The sequence below is a fragment of the Myotis yumanensis genome, unplaced genomic scaffold, assembly GCF_028538775.1.
Source record: "Myotis yumanensis isolate MYYU_CA2020_CCGP unplaced genomic scaffold, mMyoYum1.0.hap1 SCAF_9, whole genome shotgun sequence".
Taxonomy (NCBI): Eukaryota; Metazoa; Chordata; class Mammalia; order Chiroptera; family Vespertilionidae; genus Myotis; species Myotis yumanensis.
This window is the reverse complement of record NW_027223760.1, coordinates 1,275,872-1,300,519: the sequence shown is the minus strand read 5'-3', so window position 1 is coordinate 1,300,519 and position 24,648 is coordinate 1,275,872. Positions and strand designations below refer to the sequence as shown.

Genomic DNA, 24,648 nt, shown 5'->3' with positions numbered 1-24,648 from the left:
GAATTACAAAGTAACTCCCAAGTTTGCATTTCCCATAATACTAAATAAAGCTTATTCTTTTTGTCTAGAAATTTGCTTTTTTAACGCTGTGAAAAGCCTCTGTGACTCTGTTCAGTGCACTTACTCCTTTTCATCTATTCAGTGCCACTGGCATAACAGGTAGTGCGTGCGTGCTGTGCCGGGCGGAGCATGTGACCACTGCGCCCTAATGCACGCCATTAATCCTGTTTGGACAGCTGGGTCCGGGCATTTGTTAGCTGCCTTTTAATTGTTCCATCTTTCCTTTTCTCCTTTTTATTTATCTCTATGGCAAACTACTCAGGAATTTAATGTGTTGATCTTTAAAAAAGCAAATTTTGCCATTCATTTTCTTTGTATTAAAACTATACTCAGCATGTAATTTTCTTCTGTAAACAAGTATATACTAGTACTGCTATGAACAATTTTAAATAACAGAGCACAGTAGGTTTCATAAGTGACCAAATGGTAGGGTACCTGTAATAACACAGAAATTATTTGTTGGACTGTCATGATACATATGACAGTTAGCTACAAATCAAGTAACGAAAGTGCAGATTTTTGGCATTTTCAAGATTAGCACACCATAAGCAGATGTCAAAACTATAACAAGCCCTGTAAGCAAACACAAAGGAGTGAGGAGTGAGCAAGCTCTGTCGGTTTGTGGAGAGCGGTCCCTCTCTACTCATCGGAGATTTCACTCTTTATTAAAAGATGAAATTCCTGTGAGAATTAGAGACGAGGATAACGCCTGCTTTTTGGCACCACCCGCATCCCTGATGGGTGGGTCTTGAATAAATGATGATGCGATATACCAGCTGAAACAAAAGCAGCTCGGACTTGTCATTTTCGTTGTGAGCAAGTTGCTGAGGTTGAATGGTGGGATTTTTCCTAATCGTTGGTGAACACTCTCAGGTCAAACCCTAAGTCTGGAAAACGGAGCTCCTACTGAACACGCGGAGTAACAGTTAGCCCAGCCCTGAGCATCCCGAGCCCATAGGGCTTTACAGGCGGGGAGGGGCCACAGGAAGCTCCCCAGCCACTAGAACAATGTGGGACGCTTTCCTTTTAGAGAATCAAAATTCTGTAAACAGGATGATAGGCACGTGAGATCCTTAAACTAAAGGCTGCCCTTTAAGTCCCCGTGGTTCTCCGAGACCTCGCTGCCTTTACGCCCACTTCATGACACAGAGCAGCTTAAAATTAGTCTGACAGATTTTCAATTTTTTAAAATACAATTATGTTTTAAAACATTTCATATTAAGCAAAATTAGTTTAATATTTTCTAAACATTAAACATTTTTAAAAGTAAAAATCAGTTTCCTCACTAGAGACTCAAAAGCTTAACTAGTCAGTGAACAAAAAAGTCCACTGTTTTGAGAAGACATATTATTAGGATTTAAAAAAATAAGTGGCCTTCGTTTGATAAAAGCGCTTTCTGGTGTAGCCCTAAATCATGAAGTACAGGAGTAAAGACGTGAAGTAGGGTAGTGGTGTATCTCGAAGGATGATCTTTAGAAACTGGAGTGAAGGAGTGGAGTGGAGTGGAACATCCCACTTGGACTCACCCAGGGTTCTGGACATCACAGGCAGAGCGGAGCTCAGGACCAGCAGCGACACGCAGTTCCCAATGATCTGCCAGGAGACACAAGAGCAACAGGCGGTCATGCAACGGGATGATAAATGGAACCCATCCCCTCTGGGAAGCTGTTCACTCCAGGTGCTTACTGCACCTTGCTAACTTCTTAATCACACTCTTCACAATAGAATTTAAAAATAAGAAGAAACTGCCTATAGACAGTTAACGTCCTATCTGTATGTTCTAGAAAATATTGGTAGTGCCTGGCACAAATATAAAGCTACAGAACACTTAAGTTACTTTACACCTCAGACAATGCATTTTACATCATTGATTGATGTTGCCAATTTCAAAACAGCTTGCTTGTCAAGTGAAAAAGAATTAATGCCTAGCCCGGCCAGCCAGGCTCAGTGGTTGAGCATCAACCTATGAACCAGGAGGTCATGGTTCGATTCCTGGTCAGGGCACATACTCTGATTGCAGGCTCGATTCCCAGTGTGGGGTGTGCAGGGGCCAGGGATCAATGATTCTGTCTCACCATTGATGTTTCTCTCTCTCTCTCCCTCTCCCTTCCTCTCTGAAATCAAGAAAAATATATTTCTTTAAATAATTAATGCATTTAATATCTGACTCTGTTTTTAAAGCCAACTACTGCTCACAATTTATATAAGATCTACTTCTAACATGTTGACGTTATAAGATTTTAATATCAAAAAGCTCAAAATCCAAAACACATACATTCTAGTCATTCATTTTCAATGTACCCTATGCTTATCTATAATAATAAAAGCATAATATGCTAATTAGACCAGACATCCTTCCAGACAACCTTCCAGACGAAGCCAGGGCTGCGAGGGAAGCCCAGGTCCCGGGTGCCAGAGGGAAGCCGGTGCCAGCAGCTAGGGGAAGGAAGGCCTACTCTTGCATGAATTTTGTGCATCGGGCCTCTAGTTCTTTCATAATAAATAAGAGCTGAAAATGCTGATCAGACCTGTGATCACTTAAGCTAGACGCTCAGAGTTTCAAAAACTCACAGTGTGTTAGGTACATCGATAGATGAATAGGAAATAAGTTCCCTCTTAAAATAGGATAACAATATGGAATATTTAATAACATAAAAGAAGCCCGCAGCTCCTGTAGTTGCCCCTCATTTCAGCCGGTGGGAACATTTTACAGAGCAGCAGCCATTGTGCCACAGCCTGTGCTATTCCCGTAGCCAAGGACATATTGTAGGAAGTCAAATCAGCCTCAGATTGCAAAATGTTTCTGAATAGGCCTCTTCCATCTTGCTTTAATTATTCAAATTTGAAACACTTTGTCTCCACTACTTGTAGCGACAGAGGTTCTTCAGATCTCAAAGGAGCTTCCTGAAGTGCAGTCAGCACAGCCCAAGTGACTCATTAGCGGAGCATTTTCTTTGGAGGAAAAGCGTCTTTTCAGAGCCTCTGTGCCAGCTAACAAGCTAGGCTCCTCCGCATTTACAAGTGAATGGACGTCGTCCAAGCCACACAGGGCACACTGGCAGCTCCCACACGAAAACCTTCCAGTTTGTGTTTGCACAATTTACAAATGCCTCTGCTGCGGCGGAAGCGCGCAGGGCGATTACTAAATAAAGCACACGGGTTGGCTTGGAAGGCAAAGGGGAGGCACCGTCGCCCGAGACTTTACCTTACCTTTGTCATGGTCGTGTCATCCTTTTTGGGAATAAAGTCTCCAAAAAAGCGGAGGCTATAGAAACCGACGACAGAGGACACCATCAGATAGCTGTGAGAATCAAGGAAAACACCTCCAAAGAATGTGAGCTGCCTTCAGTTCTCAGTAGTCTCCAAGTCTGAAGGCCCAAAGGAAACTCAAAACAAAACCAAAAGCCACTTGGAGTGCCTGGGGAAGAATGCCTTGTTTTTTCTCGGGGCAAGTGTCTTAGTAAATTACCACTGTCCCAGAAAACTGGACAGAAAACTTGTTAACAGACAGAGCTTCAGTGAAAGAAAGGATACAAAATCAAAATGATTTCAAGTGCCGCTCCCACAAAACCAAAAGCTGAGAGCGAGGCATTTCCTATCCCAGGCCCCTGGGGGGAAAAACACTTTTCAGAATTCAATGACACTATTATATTTGGTTTCCCTAAAATTGTTGTTTCACAAATATAGGACAGCTGAAATTAGGAACTTGGTCTAATAAAACTTGACATTAGGCAGAGTTCATCAACTAACTCAACCACATGTTAACAATTTTAACAGGCTCAAAATATTTCTGATTTATTTCAAATTTAAGTTTCTTATCAAAATAATATGAGCATTTTGTGAATTCTTCAATATGCTTGGAAGAAATCCTTTAAAAATATCTGTTAGGACTACAGGGTGTGGACGAAAAGGGGCCACATGCTAACCTGACTAACTCAGGGAAGGCCTGCGTGGAGGCCTTGCTAACTCAGGGACTTAAAGTAACCAGAAAGGATGGCCTGAAATTAAAACTTTTTTAAATTAAAAAATTTATAGTGGGTAGTCATGTCCTAGGCCAGTATCTTCCCTGACAAGGATCAACTTTCATCTTTACCAAGCCTATTGTCTTTTTGCATCTATGATATCATACCTGTGGAATGTCAGGGTAACTTGTAACTTCCCTTTTTGGGGACCCCTTAGGGCACAACCAATGCACCAGGATGGAGACCAAAAATTCCCTCACTGTTATTGTTATCAGGTTCATTGCTGACTGTTAACCATCCTGTACCCACCTATGCAAAAGAAGCATGTGTCTATCATTTTACTTTATGTGTTCTGGGACATCGCAGGGGTCAGCACATCCGCATGCAATGGATAAGCCTCGCCCGGGAAAACCAGCTTCCTGATCATGGTAGGTAAGTGTCTACCATTTTACTTTTTCCCCAATCCCAGAGGTTTCCTCGCTTTGCTTTCTCCCACCTCCCTAATCACCAGTGGATTTCAGGTAACCCACTTACATCTCCTCCTTGAGGTAACCTGCAAAACTAGGTGAAAAACCACCATTCTCAGGAGCATTATCCAAATATGTTGAGATTCTGCTTCCCAGCAATTGTCAACAGTTTGGCTCAAATAAACTCACAAAAACTCTTTAGAGGTTTGAATGTTTCTTACAATCCTTAATGGCCATTTCCCCCAACAGGAGACAAAGACCAGAAAAAAGATGCTAGACACCAGGAGTCAGACCATACAAGGAATTGAAATTGTCCTGAAGGCACCTGATCACACACATGCATTCCACCCGCATTCCAAGCCCACCGACTCAGCCCCCAAAACCACTGACGACAAGTGTCCTGCCAGTGACTATGTATAAGGATGACACTCAGCTCCTGGAGCTGCCATCATCACCCCAATGTCCCCTTGGCTCAGTGCTGTGCAGCCCTTTTCTTAAATAAATTCAATTTTCTTTTATCACCCTCAGAGGTGGCTATTTAGCCTTCCCGGACAGACCACCATGCTAACCTTCCATGCTAACCTTTCAATAACAGTACAATAGGGATAAAATATATAATTATCCGAACCCTGAGGCGACATATAAAAATTATACAATTAAAAAATGTCAAAAGTAAGCTAAGCACAGAAAGAAGGTGAATGTGCATACCCTGTTTCTAACCCTTAGAAATGTCCTTTCCCCAAATCTTCCTTGGAAACTTGGGAGTTTTAAAAGATATAACTTAATAAACCCAGATTTTAAAAAATGTAATGCTATAAATTTTTTCCTAAACATTGTACCTGGACTCAAAAAAACAAACAGAAAAGTAGTTTTGTCAATGAGACCAAACAGGAGAAAAATTATTTCTTAATGAAGTAGGAACAATATTTCCATAGCTTATTAATTAAAGGAACTATATGAATATGAATGACTTATTTACAATCAGCTTCTATTACATCTAAGAGAAATACCAGGATAAAATAAAATGTATAGTCACACTAAGAAAACAAAAACAAGAAATAATATTCTCTATACATTCTAACTTAGGCATAAGAAGCATACTGACTGCAATGGGACTTGGGCAGGCCGCCCCAAAATAGGCCACGGCAGCATGTTGATCATTTCAAATTAGTTGCTGGAGAACCCGCCAGTACAAGAAGCACACTCTGGCCTCCTGTTCCCCTAACACAAGGAACAAAGCTCCCTGTGCCAGAGAGAGGGAGTTCAGGGCCGAGGTCGCTATAAAAACAAGCTTTGTTACTTCTTCAATTAAGTCCCTAACCCAAACACAAACTCTCTGTTTTGGGCGATCTTCATAAGTAATTGTTTCTTTGTCTAAGAATGGTATACATATTCCCTGCTTTGATCATTTCTTGAGATCTCATTCTATGGGGTCTCCTTATGTACTTATGTAATTAAATTTTATTTTCTCCTGTTTTCCTGTCTCTTTGCCAATTTAATTCTTAGACCGGACAAATGAACCTAGAAGGGTAGAAGAAAAAAATTTTCCTCCCCAACAACTGTGATAAAAAACATTTTGGAACTATTCCCTGTCTTCAGAGGCCTACACAGGTGGGATTAAGGTGATCTGATTTATTTACACAATCATGCAAGGAGCCTACCAGGTATAAGTCCCTCTCTACTATGACGTAAGATTTACTTAGTATATAGTATATAAGAATGGGTTAAAAAGTAGCTAGAAGTCAACACAGTAGGTGATTTCTTGCTCTTATCAGTGGGATTGGGAGTAAACAAAAGACGAAGACCGGACTGTAGAAGAGGAGGCTGTCTGTTGCTGCTGCTTGTTAGTGGAATGAGGCACCTGGAGCCTGCTGGTAGCTCACACTGTGGAGAGAGTGGCAGGGACAGACGGCACAAGGGACAATGGTGTGAGGGGGGATCTAAATCAAGAACTAGGGCTGAATGAATTAGCTTTGAGAAGAACAGGGTATCTTCATCATAGACCGAAGAGAAGGAATTAAGATAGACAATGGCTTTTCTCTATGAGAGAACAGGTGTATTAGAGAGAGAAGGGCATCAAAAGTCTAAAAGTTTTTAAGTCATTTCTATGGGGAATGGGAAAGTGGCTGACTTGGAAAAATATAATAAATGTCAAAACTTAAATGTTACTTTAAGTATGTAAAAGTTTAGAGACATCTAGAAAAAACTATGTCAACTATGAATATTTAGTGGTAACTACCTTCTTGATGAAAATATATTCAAATCAGCTAATTGACAGATTTTAATAAAATCATCAATCTTTTAACAAGAGAGAAAACTAAGTTAACTCATAAAAAGATATACCTCTTACTCTTGCCAGTAACTGAACATTTTGACTCAGTGTCCTAAAGTGTAGACTCTCCTGAAGTGGGACTCCCATCAACCACACAGTTGCATCTCTCACAAACCCAATGAACCCATTTAATAAACTCTTCATATGTCACTATTTCAGAGTGTACATTTTTTTTAAAAAATCACAAGTAATGAATTTCAGTAAAACAAAGATAAACTCTGATATGAAGTGTATCTGATTTTTTATAAAAGGCCCGGCCAATCCAGATACTAGAAACAAAACCATCTATAATCTATATATATAAAAGCCTAAGTGACTGTCCGACTGGCCAACTGGTAGCTATGACGTGCACTGACCACCAGGGGGCAGACGCTCAACACAGGAGCTGCCAAGCTACCGTGACTTAGCAGCTGCAGTTCTCGGGTGATGAGCCTGATTCTGGGGTGTGTCACCCAAGAACCACCCTCTCGCAATCCGGGACCCCTCGGGGGATGTCGGAGAGCTGGTTTCGGACTGATCCCTGCAGGCCAAGCCGAGGGACCCCACTGGTGCACAAATCTGTGCACTGGGCCTCTAGTAAAAGCATAATATGCTAATTAGACCAGACGACCTTCCAGACAAAGCCAGGGCTGCGAGGGCTGAGCCCCTTGCAATAATTTTGTGCATCGGGCCTATAGTAGTTTATAAATGCTATTTATGAAGGCCCCTTGCATAAAGAAATTCACACAACGTAAAGTATACGCATACTGAAAGGTGACTTTAACTGGCTTATCTGAAGCACTCAGGGTGTACATGCAGATACTCTTGCAAAAGAAAGACATGTTAAACATTCTACTTTACCCTCGTTCCCTTTGGCATTGCTGTTTCATCAACCAACAGGCAAAGGATATTACAAGCCACCAGGAGGACCGAGATGGACTACGACACAAAAAGTCAGTTGTCAGTTCTACATTTCAAAGACATTTTGCCAATACATATATATTAAAATCTAAGTGGCCAACCAACTGTATGCTTCAGAGGAGAGAAAAGTAGTCCAAACAAAAATTCTACATAAAACCCTAAAGTCATTAGACTGTCTACAAAACCCCAGAATAAATTCTAAAACATTCTATAAATTATTATAATTTCAAAACTTGTGACAAATGCTAATAACACAGATCCACTTATTCACTGATCTCACCACCTGGAAATCCAACCTCCCCCCACCCCAAGTAACAAATAGTTATAATCCATCAGAACTGGCTCCCTGACGCCCGCTCACAGCCTCCCGTGAGTCTGACAGTGTTTCCAGCACCTCCTCTGCTCTGCATTTTCAATGAAACAAAGAATGAATTTCCTGCTTTCACGAAGAAATAGATAAGCTTGAGGACTTTTTAAAAATTACTATTCATTTCTATTTTGGTTCTATCAAGTTTTTGCACATAGAAGAATGGATGCATTTTAATCTTACTAATAGAAAACCAGTTTACCTGCACTTCGCTGAGGGAATTGCCCATATTCAAACAGTAAAGTAAATATCAAATAATTTGCTTTATGCAACCAGGCAAATCAATTCCTACCGTCTCAATGAGAAGGAGAACCATGACCGCAGGATACACCAAATTTCTTTCCCAAGCCGACGCCTTCTTCCGCCTCTCTAGTAGGAGAAACAACACAACAGAAGATTTCAGAAATGGCCCAAAATCCTCTCCACATTCCCATTTTTATTCCTTACTACTATAACCAGAATACATTATTTTTATATAATTTTTAAAAAACAAATTATTTTACATTTTCCTCCACAAGCCATAAAAATCAGAGATTTAGAGTTAGTTTGCTACATTAAACAACTTAGTCCTGTGATGCTTAAATTTTAGCTCTTTAAAGACATTTCAATTGCTAATGAAATAAAATGTTAATTTATAGCTTACTCTGAAAATATAGAGATATTTGTATTTGACATGGGTTTACATATTGATACAGATTTGAATGACTAAAGTAACAGGAGTAAAAATCCCCTCTACTCTCACATCCCAAAGATATCACTCCCATTGCTAGAGGCTGAGAGCAAACTTCCACTTTGGGCTGCAAGGGGCTCCCTCATGTCACACTGTCCCAGGCCATAAACACCTGGAGAAGGTGGATCAAACTCACTTTATTGTGTCAGAATCACCATGACAATCAACACTGAGGGGCCAGTGTCTGTGAAATGAAGGCACACTCCTTCCCCCACATTTTCCAGATGTAACTGCATGGACCCACAAGGCTGAGAAATAAGCAGAAATCAGTGGGTGAAAGAAAACCCACTTTCCTAAAGCAAAGCTTTGAGCAAACTCAGCAGAGCCAAGGAGACAAAAATTGAAGTTTGGGGCGACTGAGGCCGTCAGCACTTGAGAGGCTAGGATGACAGAGAAGAGGAGAGAGGAAGGAGAGCCCGATGCAGCCATTGCCCCTGCAAAGCTCAGCGCTGAGGAGGGGGACAGAGGGTGAAGCTCGGGGTAGAGAAGCCAAGCTGAGCTCCATCGGGCTTATGTTTCTTGAAAGGTAAAACTAGAGTTCAGGGTTCATGAAGAAGACAGCATGACAGTCAACAACAAAACAACCAGGCTTTCAGGACCAAGGAGAAGCTATACTCTAGGAGCAATACCAAACTGGAAATAGACCCCCTAGTAAAGGCCAAAACCCAGTCTCCCAACTATCTCAGATTAAAGGGATCTGTCCCTACTCTAACTGCCTGCCAGAAGCTAAAGGAAGTCCTTTCAAAAAGAAGAGACTATCACCATGTTTCTACAGTGACACATAAAAAGTGTCTAGCGTTTATTCAAATATTACCAGGAGGCAGAACAAAGGAAAAAAGAACAGAAACACTTTCAGCTGATCCAGATAGTGGGCTCATCAGGAAGTGGCCTTAAAGTAACTGAGTAACATGCTCACTAAGACAAATGATGAGATGCAAATGTCACAAATTGAATCTAGAAAAATAATCAAATGGAATTTCTAGAACTGAAAAATATTGTAATTAAAGATAAGAGTGTGATCATTTTGACGACAGTTACAACAGCTGAAAAGAAGTGAAGGAAGATCAGTAGAAAGACAAAGACAAAAGGAAATCTAGCAGCCCTCCCCAAGGGCACTGAGACGACTCTGGATGGCATCTTTACAATGATGAAAATTACCCGATAAGAGTTCAAATTCTGTGTAAATGCCCCACAAACAAGAAAGCAAAGTAAAAATGTTTTCAGATAAAAACTGAGAGAATTTGTTGCCAGCAAACCAGAACTAAATGAAATACTTACAAATGTTTTTCAAGCAGAAGCTAAATGAACACTGGAAACACAAATCAGGGTCATGCAAACTGAAGACCAAATCAGATGCCCTGAACTGGAACCAATGGAGAAGTCCAGCACCGTGGATTGTAGGCAAGGATGGCGGGCAGCAGGGAGCCTTACTGGTACCTCACAGGAATACAAAGTAACACAACTACCTGCGAAGGTTTGGGGTTATCTGAAAAGGTTGTGCAGAAACACCCAGTGATCCTATAATTTCACTTGTACCAAGAGATATGTAGAAGAATGTCTATACCAATAGTATTCACATTAGCACAAGACTGGAAACATTTCAAACATCCATCAACAGCAGGATGAAGAAAGTAACCTGCAGCAATGTAATGATGTTTATGAAATGAAAATGATTGAACTGCATATATGATTTTCAACAACATAATATTCGACTTGCCCTTCTGAAGACAGAGTAACAACTGTCTTGGGGACCAGAGTTACTGTCCAGCCTGAAACAATTTAAAGACCAAAAAATACATGTATATGAAACAACAGTTTTCAAGCCTGGGACATCTGATCACTGAAGGGCAATGGCCTCTGAAAGATGGGGAACAAACCCTCAAGCCCTGTGCCTGCCCCAGCTCACTGTCTAGGGAGAGCTCCCAGGCGGGCCCTGGTGCGGGGAGGAGGAACTCAAGCAGAGCCCAGTTCAATCCCTGAGTTGAGGACATACAATGGGGTCTGGAGAGACCAAGTCAGCAGGATTTTGCAGAGCAAGTGCCAGAGAGGAGACTATTGCACAGAGAAAACCCCGAGGACTGGAGTAGGGTAATGATCAGCTCTGGTATGTGAAGAAAGCACCCACGGCTGATGAAAGCACCACCCCAAAATGAGTAAAAGGAACAGCATCCAACAATCACAAAGGGTCAAGAACCATGCTGCTCCCTCAAGATACTGGGACACTGGGTAGAATGCTTAGAAGGGTCTTGCGTCAGTAGCAGGGAACTACTACTAGTAGCCCTAGACCAGTAGTTCTCAACCTTCTGGCCCTTTAAAACAGTTCCTCATGTTGTGACCCCCAACCATAAAATTATTTTCGTTGCTACTTCATAACTGTAATGTTGCTGTTATGAATCGTAACGTAAATATCTGATATGCAGGATGGTCTTAGGTGACCCCTGTGAAAGGGTTGTTCGACCACCAAAGGGGTCGCGACCCACAGGTTGAGAACCGCTGCCCTAGACGAAATGTCATTCTGGCCCAGCCTAACAAGTCTTCAAGGCAAGACCTGATAATATCAAACTGTTTATAAGTAACTTCACTGCATCCCAAAACAAAGTTCCTCACTTACAGGAATACAAAAACATTAGCACTGAACAATGTAAGATGCACAGTAGCTAGTACCCAAAGTTGCCATGCATGCAAATAGGCACAAAAATACAGTAAGTCAATCAATTGAAACTCTTCTAGAATAAACATAGATGTTAGAATTAGCAGACAAAAACATTACAAGTGTTATTAAAACTGTATTCCATATTTTCAAAAAGGTGGGTATCAAATTAAAGATGCTAATTAGACATATGGAAGATATAAAACAGGCCTAAACAGAACTTCAAGAGATAAAAATTGCAGTGTCTGAGAAATAAATACAATAGGTGGGATTAAAGGCAGACTAACACTCAAAGGAAAAAAATTAGTAAACATGAAGACATAGCAATACAAACTATCTGAAATGAAACACACAGAGGAAAAACAAACCACATGAAAAGTAAGGGAACATCCTTGAGTTATGGGGCAACTTTATAAGAGCTATTGTACATGAAATTGGAGTCCTTGGAAAGGGAGGCACAGATAGAAGAAGAAAAAAATACTTGGAAAAGTAATGGCAAAAAGTTTCCACATGAGATGACAATTACAATTTCCTAGGTCAAAAAAAATCAATGAACCCAAAGGATAAGAAACATAAATAAAATTACTCAAAGGCACATCACAATAAAATTGTTCTAAATCAATGATAAAGAGGAGATCTGAAAAGAAGATAAAAACACAATAAAAGATAAAGATGACAGATGATTACTTGTCAGGAATAATGCAAGTGAAAAGACAATAGAACAACACCTTTAAACATCAGTTTGTTTTGAAAATTCATTTTGTAAACATGAAAAAACAAAACAAAAAGTGAGTGGATGCATGCTTATCCTCTCCCCAAATGGCTTGGACAGATTGAAAGCTTTAACATAAACTAAAGATTTAATTCGTTTTTTAATATTTCAGACTACAGGAAGACTTTAATAAGAAATCAAGTCAAGGAGGAAAATGTACCTAATTTTGTCTTAAAAATCTTTACATTTTCAAGTTCTTGTTCCAGCTCCATTACATTGTAGTCCACTGATGAAGACAGTCCTGTGGAAAGCAAACATAGTTTAGAAGTAAAACAAGAGAACACCTAGGAGTATAGAACAGGTGGCCCTCACATTCCATTAAAATATAAAAATAACACATTGCAAATGCTGATTATAGAGAATGAAAACAAATGCTGCTGTGATTCACAGAAAAGTACATCCATTTTTTAACCACTTAAAACATCCAAATTCTTACTGATGAAACACTACATGTTTCCTAGAAAATGTATTACTTTGGTAAAATTCTTAATGGATCTATTATTAATTTTTATTAATTATAAAAGTATCATGTGCTTATTATAAAGTCAAAGAAAATCAAGATCTCTTCTCCATCCCACCTTCCTACAGTGATAACAGTTGACCGTGTGGCTGATGCGTCCACGCCTTTCTTCATATTCAGGTGTGTATTCACACATTCACATTTATCTTGCATGGGGTTTATAAGAATGGGTTGAATCAGATACATTATTTTTCCACTTGCTTTCCTAGTCAATGATGCATCCACATTGAGAGTGACAAGTCCTTAACAGCTGAACACGTAACATTCCAGAGTGTGGACATCCTTCAGCTTTATTCAAGATTATTCCACTTATGAACAGTCAAGTTCCTCCGATGGGATGCATACAAACAATGCTGCAGTACACACATCTACAGGCACACCCGGGTCATTCTGGTCTGTTATTTCTGTAGCGCAGATTCCCAAAACACACTCTGCTGAGTCAAAGGGTGTGAGCACTGACATATAGGAGATATTTAACATGTTAAGCGCCAGCCTGTTTTGTCTTCCAGACAAAAAGTATAGTGTCAGTCACCAGTGACTGACTGGGCGTTTAACGTGTTAAAGGTTACTTCCCCCCAAATATTATAATCCTATATAATAAAAGCCTAATATGCAAATTGTCCCCTCGACCAGAGTTTCACTGGGAGTTCGACCCCTCGACCAGTCGCTATGATGCGCAATGACCACCAGTGGGCAGATGCTCCAACCAATAGGCTAGCTTGCTGCGGGCGCTGGTGGGCTGGATTGGAAAGTGAGGTGTGAGGTGAGAGCCGTCAGGAAGCTCCCAGGGTTTGGCCCGAGCCCTGGGCAGAGGCGGGCAGGAGCCAGGAGGGGCTGGTTGGCGCGGAGGCTGCTACACATGATCTGAGAGGCCTGATCCGAGACTTCGCAGCATGTGGCATTCTCAGTATGCAATTTATAATCTTCAGAGCTGCTTCTTTTTATTAAGTTTCACTAACTACTGCAAGAGAGTGGGTAGCACCATTGGGGGGGGGGGGGGGGAGGGGACAGGCCAGGTGCACCTGCCCGAGGCGAAGGGGCAGCCTCGGGCTCCCGGGGGACTCAGCAGAGAGGGAGGCGGGGGCTGAGTCGGAGAAACCGAGTCCAAAACTTGAAAGGAAGTGGGAGGCAGTGAGGGGGGAGGGTGACAGCTGCAAAGGAGCCTAAAAAAGCTGCTAGGTGGGGGTAGCCGAGGAGCCCGGTGCCTCTCCCACAGGACAGGCTCCACATCCCTCCCTCCTCCTCCCTGGGACCCGTCACCCCAGCTCTCCTCCAAGGTCCCGCCTGGGCTAGCCCCGCACAATTCTGCACACAGCCCCGCCCCACACAGCCCTGCCCCGCACTGCCTTTGGGGAGCTCTGCCCCCAGAGGAGAAAGGGGGAGGCTGCAGACAGGAGGTTGCAGGAGGAGGGGGCAGAGCAGGGCCCACCAAGTTAGATGGAGGGGAGGGAAGGAGAGACCCCACAAGACTGGGGACAGAGATGGGTGGGGAAGGAGGGCCGTGTGGAAATGTCACCCTTGGTTGAAGCAGAAATCCTGACCCTTTTACAGACCCCAGCAGAACGTGTGTGTGGCGGGGGGGGGGGGGGGGGGGGGGGGGGGGGGGGGGAACACGAGGGACAGCAAAGACAAAAGAGGGGTGAGGGGACTGGATGGAGAGCAGCAACGTTTGATTCATGGCCTATTTATTATTTTTGTTAATACATTTTTATTGATTTCAGAGAGAAAGGCAGAGGGAGAGACAGAAACATCAATGATGAGAGACAATTGATCTGCTGCCTCCCGCACGCCCCCTACTGGGGATTGAGCCCACAACCCAGGAATGTGCCCTTGATAGGAATCGAACCCAGGACCCTTCAGTCCGCAGGCCGTGGCTCTATCCACTGAGCCAAACCATCTAGGGTGACCCATGACCTATTTAAAACTGCTGCAGTAGGCTGAGCAAGGGTCTTACTACGATGGTGTTATCTGGTAATGAGGTTGTCTCCTTATGTTGGGTAATCGGAACTGCAGCGAAGTAAAGACACACCCATGGAGCCTGCAAAGGGTTTCCACACACATGATGCAACTTACTTCGTGTGGCAGCTGAAGAGGCTGAGCAGAGCCTTGGAAGGACATGAGGTCTCTTAAGACCAGGGCTTGGAGGGAAAGTGCATGCTGGGCATTCCGCGCTGTGAGTTACAATCTATATATATAAAAGCCTAATATGCTAAGTGTCCGACCCAGCGGTCCACCGACTGGTCGCTATGACGTGCACTGACCACCAGGGGGCAGATGCTCCAACCGGTAGGTTAGCTTGCTGCTGGGCTCCAGCAGATTGGGACTGGGCGAGATGGGGCCAGACACGGCCTGGAGCCCTCCTGTGGTCCCTCTACGGTCCCTCCCCAGCCACCGGCCCCAATCGGCCCCAATCAGGACTGGGTGAGACAGTACTGCTCGGCCCCAACCCCCAACCTCTGGCCAGGCAGAGGGACCCCACCCATGCACGAATTTCGTGTTGTACCGGGCCTCTAGTTTATTGTAATAGCCTATATTGTCACAATAATTTACATTTCTACCAAGAGCTTTGGAAAGTACCTATTTTCTATACTCTTCCCTGGCCTGGATGTTATAACTCTTGAAGTTTTGCCCATCTGATTTGTCACCACGCTTCCTTATGGTTACTTTAACTTGCATTTCCCTAAAGGTGGTCAGTCACCTTTTCGTGTTTATCCAACACCTGGGCTCTCCCTGGTCGTGTTTCCTGCTGGTTTCTCTGAAGGTCTATCTAGCTCCATATTCTTTCTCTCGTATCTGCTGAACTCTGGCACAGAACAACTGAAGTCCCTACGACAGCTGTCCTTGGGAGAGGCTCCCTCCCGGTTTTGGATTTTTATTATGTGTTTGTATTTGTCTAAGTTTTTCTGCATGTGTGTTTTTGGTTCCTATAGGACTGTTACAGCTTCCTTATGCATCACTCCTTTTGTTAGCACATAATGACCCTCTTTGATTTAATGCTTTCCAACTTAAATTGTTTTGTGGACTTTAAGTTCCCCTTTCTTCTTGCTTTTACCTGCCTTACTTACATATAAGAAATGAGAAGGAAAGAGAGAGAGTAAAGATACATACTTCGAGGGTGAGCTTCTATCCGTTAGCATTCACTGTCATAAGCCACTGCAATGGACTGACTGCTTAGGACAGAAAAGGGGCCCATGGAGACAGACCAGCCTGGGGAGAGGTCGTTTGTCTTTCCCGCTGCCTGTACCCTGCACACCTCATCAGGTCAGACAGGCCTCGAGGAAACCGCCGGGAGGCCCCACAATGTCTGTCCTTGGGGACGGGATGGACAGACAGAAGCAGGACTCAGGAGGAAGGAGCCTAGAGTGCTATGGGGTCTCTGGGGGTGCAAGCAGCACTCCTTTCTCCCCTGCCCCCCACACAGGCATGGGGTGGGCGTGCACTAGGAGACTCGGGGGCCTCTTTCCTGAGCCCTCAGTCCTGCCTCGGTTCCTAGGAGATAAGAACTGTCCCTCCATCCCTCACTGGAGACGGACCCAACACCCTCTCGCTCGGGGCACTGAGGCCTCCAATGCCCTGGATGATACACAGTGTCCCCAGAACTCATGAGTTTAATCATTTTACTCTCAGTATACAATTATAAGAGAATGGGGATGAAGAGAGTACAGAGATATTCAAGTACTATGTCCCAAAACTACTCAATTTTAACTACGAAATTCAGAGTTTCTGGTAGCCAAAGCAAAAAGGGAAGGAATTAAGTTACGAAGTTAATGGATATTTCCATTTAACAAGAGATCTACAGGAAGGGGGCAGAGCAGTGTACCATTTTCAAGTATCTTTGAATAGTCTTAGAGATAAGTACATTTTACTTTTTATAGGGTGATGCTCATTTAACTTCTATATGTGATTAATTACCAATACAATTCCAAATACATCCCATTCCCTCTACCTGTACAGAAGTGCTATTCCAGAAACCAGCCCAGGACTACAAAAATCATCCGACGAGCATCGCGAATTCTGAAAGGAGGCAGCTGTCAGAACAGACTGGGCTGCTGCTGCCACTTAAGAAGCGAGACACTATTTGGCGGGCATGGTGTCTACAAACCTCAATACAAATACCTAGACCAACCAGTGTGCTATTTTTCCAAGTAAAATAATGAAAGTGGTATTCTGAAATACTGTAGTTTTTTAGGGTAACACATACGAGGTACACAGTAGGCAGTTAATAAATACTGATTTGCACACAAAGATCAAGAAGACATTCTAATCGTCCTCAGAAAAATGGTGCTTTCATGAAATGACTAGCTTCGTCTGAAATAACAGATTTCAAAGCCACCCCCGCCCTTTACTGTACACATCGCCATCCCCGTGAGAACAGCCACCTTTTGTCTGGGCAGAATGCTCCACTGTAAGTGACCAGAGGACATGATGGCTGCTGGGAGGAACCATGACAACTGCAAACAAACCCTGGAATGTCCCACACACGTAAGTTGCACCAACGAAATCACCACGATATCTGCAGAATTATATCATCACCACTTTATTTCAAAACGCTTCTGAACGTTCACCGTCAGCACTGTCTAGTCCATAAGTCAAACTGGTAGACAAAGCCTGTTCGGGCTAGTCAGGAAAAATAAAAAGGGATTCTCCAAGACAACCACAAGGCAGCTCATTTAAGGTCAATTTAACGGTATTATTCTGTTTTCCTTCCAGCCTCGACACAAGACTCCCCTACCTCAAAGGAACCTGTAAGAGTATCTATTTGCATTCCCCCAGGTGATTGGCAGTTCAACACCAATTAGTACAAAATTACGCTGTTACTAGCGTGCAGTAAAAACAATGCCTTTCATCTTCCTCACGTTGGTAAGAATGACTTCAGAGCCAATAACTTTGATCAAATAAGTATTTTTGATCCTGCCCCACCCGTCTCTTTGGATGCAGGAAAACTAATAGCTGAAGGCAACTTTTCCCAGCTGAAAAACTAGTGTGCTATTGAAAATATTTTCATATTTTACTTCCAAGATAACAGAGTTTCCCAAAGCCCAGCATTTCTTCAATAACTAATCTGACCTTATACGTTTTCTTAATACACAAGACAGCCCTGACTGACATTCATGTGTTCAAGAGCAGACACTAACAATTTAATTTAAAACATACAATGTTGCATTTCTTAAAACAAATGTAAGTCTCCAGCCTGGTATGTAAACAGTCCAAAACCATGAAACAATAGGCAGGTAGCCCTAAGCCGAGCAGCACCCTAAACTTAGTCGCATATTTGGAAGTAGGTACCTCCAGAATAAACTGATTATTTTCATAGTTAACTTTTTAATTTAGCATATAACCAAAAAAAGTTGATTAGAAAATCTAAGTAATATCTCTTTACAGTGTTGATTATACTTTGTACTTTAAACTGACCAAGGTGGTCTCTAAAACCAAGAATGTGGAGTCACTCAAGTACTTCTAATTACTTCAAATCATTTAGGCAAACAATTCTGTTGTTAAATCCCAAGGCTCCGGATAACTCAGAGTGAACAGGCTCCATCCCCTCCGCCAGCGCCAGCGAGCGCCAGGTGCTGCCCCGCAGAGCCCAGCGAGGAGGAGACCCCAGAGCTTGTGAAAGCTGAAGCCGGGACCCTCAGCTCTCCACAGCACCTCCACAGGACAGACAGACACTGTTACTATTCAGAGACAGACAACCACACACTCAGAAGCCCTAGTTCTACTCCATGAGAATGCTAATATTTGTTACAATAAGAGTTTCTATTTACTTCTGACATAGCCACAAATATATGACTAAGTAAGGAACATAAAACTTTCAACATCCAGCACAATTTTGAAAATGTAAATATACTTTCAATGATGACATGCAAGATAGAAAATTTGAAACAAATGTACAATTAAAGTAGCAGTTTGGCTTTTTTCTACTTTAGATAAGTTACTGATAGACCTTATCCTGGATTATTTTTCAAACTTCTTATTTATTTATACATGTTACTATCGAGAATACTGTTATCCAAGCAGGCTGCGGCTGAACATGTTTAGTATGTGCGTGGCCCTGGGCAGGAGGTACACAGGGCTTCCCACCACAACTACTGATGGGGCTCCTGTGTATGAAATGCACCTTCTGCTAACAAATTTGGACCAATTACATAGAGCGATCGCTCTCTGAGTTTCAGAGACTACATGACACCTGACTCAAATATATTCTATAGCTGGTTACTCCAAAGTATTCCCCGTTAGCTGACATCTCTTCAGCCACATCTTCTCACTGGTAACAAACAATCTGTTTGGGCCACATTTTATTGTCTAGAAAGTGATTATATGACCCTAAAAACTGAATGAACTGTAACAAGTAATTCCTGTTTCAGACCCTTAAACCCAAACGTTGATATCTTACTAGAAAGAAGCCATTTAACTAGTTTTACCAGTAGGATTGATATTCGTTTCTGTGCACTCAGGACGTCAGGATATTACTAAACATTTTCCTCTATCACAGTCTTACCAAAGAAGGGCCGTTCCCCACAGCAATGCCTGCTGTCTGTGTCCACGCCCAAACCACCAGGGCCCAGAGGCGGCAAATCTGAGTTATTGTCACTCCGTGATAGACCCCACAGTACACAGGATTCTTAAAATACCCACTGCTGGCGTAGAAGAACCGTAGCGTCGAGATGAAAGTGAGGTGGAGGACATAAGATGAAATCTGACCTCAGCTTCCTTACACTGCTAAGGGTGTTAGGAGAAGATGTCAGGCAAGTAATGACCGGTCAGCCAGTTGTCTGCCCAGGAAGCTGGGAGGTGCTCTGACAGGACCCATTACTCTAGAGCAGCACAAACGCCTCCCTAAACCTGGGCATCGCCTAAAAGCGCCAGGCAACTCACTCAGCTCCAGGACTCCAGGACTGAGGACACAATGCTACCGGCCACCCGTGCCACGGAAGGGCCATGTGTTATTTCTGAAAGTCTTTATTCTTCAGATACAAAGGCATTACAACCTGACACTCAGGGAAAATGCCTCTGAGAATAAGGAGTAATGAAGCTTTGGAGGACCAGGCTTTGAAAAAGGTTAGAATCAAGCAGGAAAGTAATTGCTACCAGAAGTGATACACTAAAGTTTTTATCATGAAGGTAAAAATAGTACCTAACAAAACTGCACTGAATCATTAAGTTCAAAGCCTACAACATTTTTAAATAAATTACATTAAATGTAAATAAATTACATTAAAAGAACCGTGAAGGTTTTGAACTTAACAAAAACAATCCCTGCCCATTACGGTGCTTCTAAGTTACCTGCACACCCATCGGCTACGCACACAAAGGCTCGCTATTTCCATTAATGCTTCTGCCTCACTCCCACTGTGCGTGTGCTGAGGATGTGCGTGGCCCTGGGCAGGAGGTACACAGGGCTTCCCACCACAACTACCGATGGGGCTCCTCGGCAGGGTCTGGAGAAGGCATCTTCACTGCTCATATTGCACGTGACCAACCGGGAAATGTCCCCTTACTTCTGCTTCCTAGGGAACACCCCTGGGCCCGGCCTGTCCTCAGGGGCCCTGCTGTGGGTCCTGGGCTCTGTCCCTGGGACTCTGCCTTCATGCCCCCAGCACACCCTGCATCTTCCTCACCTCCCGGGGAAGTGCCACCCTTCACCACACCACTCCATCTGGCAATGTCCCAGGGCCAGGGGCACGGAAGGGACCAACAGAAACCCCTGCCTGTGGTGTCCCTGCTCCACTGCAGAGACACAACGGAAAAGGAAGACAGACAGGAAGTCAGTTGGTGGAAAGTGCTGAGGACAGAGTGGGAGGACCAGGACATGAGGGGGAAGGAGGGGGTGGCGGCAGCATCGGCTTCACAACAGGGACTCAAGTCCAAAAGCTCAAGGGGCACAGACAGGGCCGGTGGGGCAGCAGGGAGGCAACCATTGGATGCCTGCGGGAGGGGACAGTGAGGGCAGCTGCAGGGGATGCAGGAGAGGGTGGGTGGGCTTGTCACCGACTGAAGCAGGAGCACTGTAGGGCTGAGAGCACGCGACGCCCAGACTGACTGATGCAGGAGGGTCCGAGGGGAGGGGAGCTGGAGGCTGACCGGCTGGGAGACCGGGTGCTGGGCAAAGGGGAGGGAGCCCTGCCAGGATCGCGGAGGCTCTGGAGACGGTCTCTATGAGGAGGGGCCCCGGAGGGCTGTCTGAACCAGCAGAGCTGGGCTTCCTCCCCGCTCCCCAGGATGCCTTTTCCCAGTGTCTCAGTCCCGGATAGTCTCGAAGATTCTCGCCCTTTTCCTCTCTCTTCAGGCAGCTAGTCCCTTGAGACGCAGCTGGAACTCGCCTGCCCAAAAGTGCTGCTTGGAAGAAGGCGCGCAGCCGACGGAAGGGGAGGATGCTGACTGACCGTGGCACGCAGGCAGCTCATCTTCCTCACAGCCTTTAGGAAGCGGCGACACTGTCACCAACGACACAGCCTCTGGCCCTCATGTGTCAGACGGGAACGTGAAGTCAGGCCGGCAGCCTTCAGAACCAGGCTGCCTGGAAAAGCCAGTGCGAAAATTCAGCTCTAGTGACGTCATTACCCCCAAAGCAGCCGAGGGCCTCCCAGAAGCGGGCAGAGCTGCTCCTGAGGGTCGTGCTTCCGGCAGAGGCTCGGGCTTTTCCAGGTCCCGGGAAGCGGGGCTCAGAGCAAACCACACGGATGTCTGAGTCTCATGGGATGTGTGTCGCATGCTTGTGTGCCATCAGCAGAACACCGCCATGCATTCTGAGTTCGCCACCGTGTCATCTGTATTATTGTTTTAAGTGTTTTTTACTTTGATCATACTGCAACTCTTTTTAGTAGCCCAGAATAAAAAAGTTAAAACTTCAATTTTAAAAAATGATTTAAAATATAACTTACAACACAATACCTTTCACATAATACTAGAGTAATAAACCCATGGGGATGATTTCTATTACTAACCTCTAGGATCTCCATTTTCTTTAAAACAGCAAATCATAAAATGCTGTTCCGTTGCCTCTTGTTTTTTCCCTCTGCACAACACTGATAGACACACTGAAGCTCACAGTCCGTCATTTAATTAGTCCAAATGTCCATTCTGTCCCGGAGCTATTTCTGCTCCAAGCCTGTTTCCACCTGAAACAGTCCACCAGCGGCAAACAGCCAAACTACAGCCACTGGCTCACCAGCAGGTGGAGTCTGGCGGGGAGACTGTGACCCACCCGCCAGCAGAGCGGTCAGGGTAGATTCCAACACAGATCTCAGCGCCGTCCCCCATGTCCCCCCATGACCCCTCATGTCCCCCCATCTCCCCCATCTCCCCGAGGGCAGACACAGATCTCAGCACTGGCCCCCATTTCCCCCCATCTCTCCCCATCTCCCCCATCTCTCCCCATCTCCCCCCATCTCCCCGAGGGCAGACACAGATCTCAGCACTGGCCCCCATCTCCCCCCATCTCCCCGAGGGCAGACACAGATCTCAGTGCTGGCCCCCATCTCCCGGAGGCAGGTAGATTCTACCCAGCATTGGTGCTCCCATCACTGTCCCCGCTGCCGCGGACATTTCTGTGCTGGTTGGGGGTCTGCCATTCTGGCTTAGCTGCCTCTTGTAACACATCAGCCTCTGGCAGACATTTCCCTTTCAGTGTCTCTGGGTGTAGTGAACCCCTTTGGATTGGAGCAGCCAAAGCATCTAGAAGGATTCTGCAGCATCTTTTTCCTGCTGTGAAGGGCAAAGTGAGTAAAGGCTATGGTTTTGGTTTGATTTGGTTTGGATTAGATTTGACTCAAATTCTTTAATTCATGGAGCACTACATTTTACCTTCCTGGGTCGCAGCCCCTGGCCTGGAGGTTGAAATAGCGCGTGGCTCGGTGCAAACAGTCCCATACTGGGGCGTCTGCTCGACATGGTTCCTACCAGCGGTTGCCAACCGGTGGTCCGGGGACCACTGTGGTCTGTGAGGTCCGAAAGGTTGGCGACCGCTGGTTCCTACAATTCTGGCGTGTTTATTACACACCCACATGATTCTCTAAATAAGACAAATTTATCATTATATTTGCCACTTTAATATGTTATAAAGTCAACAGCACTGACTGAAGTTACAATTCTTGAATTAAATAGGTTTAAATCTTAAAGTAACTTTAATAAAGTTAGAAGGATAAAAGATACATGTATTTCCACTCTAAAAGTTACTGGTATCAAAATGCACAAATATTACTGTCAAGAATTCTCCAGAATAGATACAACCTAAAATTCTTTCCTCTAAGAACACACTCTAAATGTTATGAACACTCTTGGGTTGAAGATTTAAATTCATTATTTGTAACTAAAGAAAGTAGATATATGTCTTCCTATTTCTCAATATTTTATACTTAAAGTAACCTTTCACTTTATACCTACCCTTGAATTAGGATTCTGAAATACAGTTAGCTATCCATAACCTGAACTTGGTGGCAGATTTTCAACATTAAAAATTACTTTGTAAAAGTGTGTAGGGTGAAAATCACCCAAGTAAAATAAAAATAAAACTTAAACAAACTGTCATTTTTCATCATATCATTACTCTTTTCTTTGTTGGTTCTTCATTTAAAGCCAAAAATAACCAGTAATTAGAAATTAAACTTTAAAATTTGTGCTGTGCTCACTTAGTCATCAGCTGACGATGAACACCTTCCCACATGCCAGCAGAGTCCCAGGTGCCACCCAGAGGTGGTCACAGCCTCAGTGCCACAGGGACACATGCGTCTACCCCCGAGTCCGCAGGAGGGAATGAGACGCGGTGTGACTCACCGAACAACATGAAGCTTTGCCACCTCAGCAGCCAGGGTCGCGGTGCTGCCACACAAGGACAGGGAAGTGGGTACAGTGTGGTGGCCAGGGTCTTGGAACTGAACCAGCCCGGCTCAATTTTAGGGGATCAGCCGGGGAATCATGGGAATGTGACCAAAAGCCGCCAGTCTCGCAGCCCTTCCTCCCAAAGGCCCTTTCACTCTGAGTCCTGCCACGTGCACAGCAGAGGCCTGAGACGCTGCACCAGACCCTGTCTTCTCTGAGCTACATGCCAGGTTCCCCGTCTTAGTGCACTGCGTACGTACCAGCGAGCCGTCTCTGCAGCGCCTCCTCCTCGAGGGCAACAATGTACATCTGCTCGTCCAGGTCCTCCAGAATCTAAAGGGAAGACCAGGCTGTTGAATGGGGCAATGTCACAAAACCACGTTGATGAGAATAGCGGCTGTTGGGCCTGGGATTCAGATTACCATTCAATGACTAGGAATCTATACTAACAAAAGGGCAATATGCTAATTAGACTGGATAGACCGGATGTCTTCCAGACAAAGCTACAGTGGCGGGGGCTGAGGCAGAGCAGTTAGGGGCGATCAGGCCGGCAGGGGAGAGCAGTTAGAGGCAATCAGGCTGGCAGGGGAGAGAGGTTAGGGGCGATCAGGCTGGCAGGCAGAGGGGTTAGGGGTAATCAGGTAGGCAGACAGGTGAGCGGTTAGGAGCCAGCGGTCCCGGATTGTGAGAGGGATGTCCAGATTGTGGGATCGGGACTAAACCAGCAGTCGGACATGCCCCGAAGGGTCCCGGATTGAAGAGGGTGCAGGCTGGGCTGAGGGACCCCCTCCCCACCATGCACGAATTCCATGCTCTGGGCCTCTAGTCTAAAATAAAAATGCTCAAACTACTTGATTTACAAATTAAGTAAAAATATTTCAGTGTATAACTACATACATCAAAAGCTGATAATCACAAAATCTACATATATTTAATTGGGTATTTTTTAAGTTTAAAGGATGAAACCACTCTGCAGTTCTCACTGGCAGACAAAGTGCAGGCTCTAAACGTCGCAGGCTCCCTGCAGTGGGCTCCCCGTGCCGGCCAGTGTGTAGAGCTGAAGGCAGGCC

General features: G+C 44.3%; 1 protein-coding gene across 8 annotated transcripts in view; it reads right to left on the bottom strand.

The window, feature by feature from the left end:
- The window catches only part of LMBR1 (limb development membrane protein 1), a 129,505-nt gene that overhangs the window by 25,045 nt on the left and 79,812 nt on the right, over positions 1-24,648 (bottom strand). For 6 of the 8 annotated variants that reach the window (XM_070423574.1, XM_070423575.1, XM_070423582.1 and 3 more), the window contains 7 exons: positions 23,839-23,911; positions 12,401-12,481; positions 8,381-8,457; positions 7,662-7,739; positions 3,595-3,668; positions 3,271-3,361; positions 1,587-1,653 (listed from right to left, as the gene is read on the bottom strand). In XM_070423574.1, coding sequence (XP_070279675.1) covers positions 1,587-1,653; positions 3,271-3,361; positions 3,595-3,668; positions 7,662-7,739; positions 8,381-8,457; positions 12,401-12,481; positions 23,839-23,911 — 541 coding nt within the window. The remainder of the gene's footprint in view (positions 1-1,586; positions 1,654-3,270; positions 3,362-3,594; positions 3,669-7,661; positions 7,740-8,380; positions 8,458-12,400; positions 12,482-23,838; positions 23,912-24,648) is intronic. The other 2 variants (XM_070423576.1, XM_070423577.1) reach the window with 2 other exon arrangements.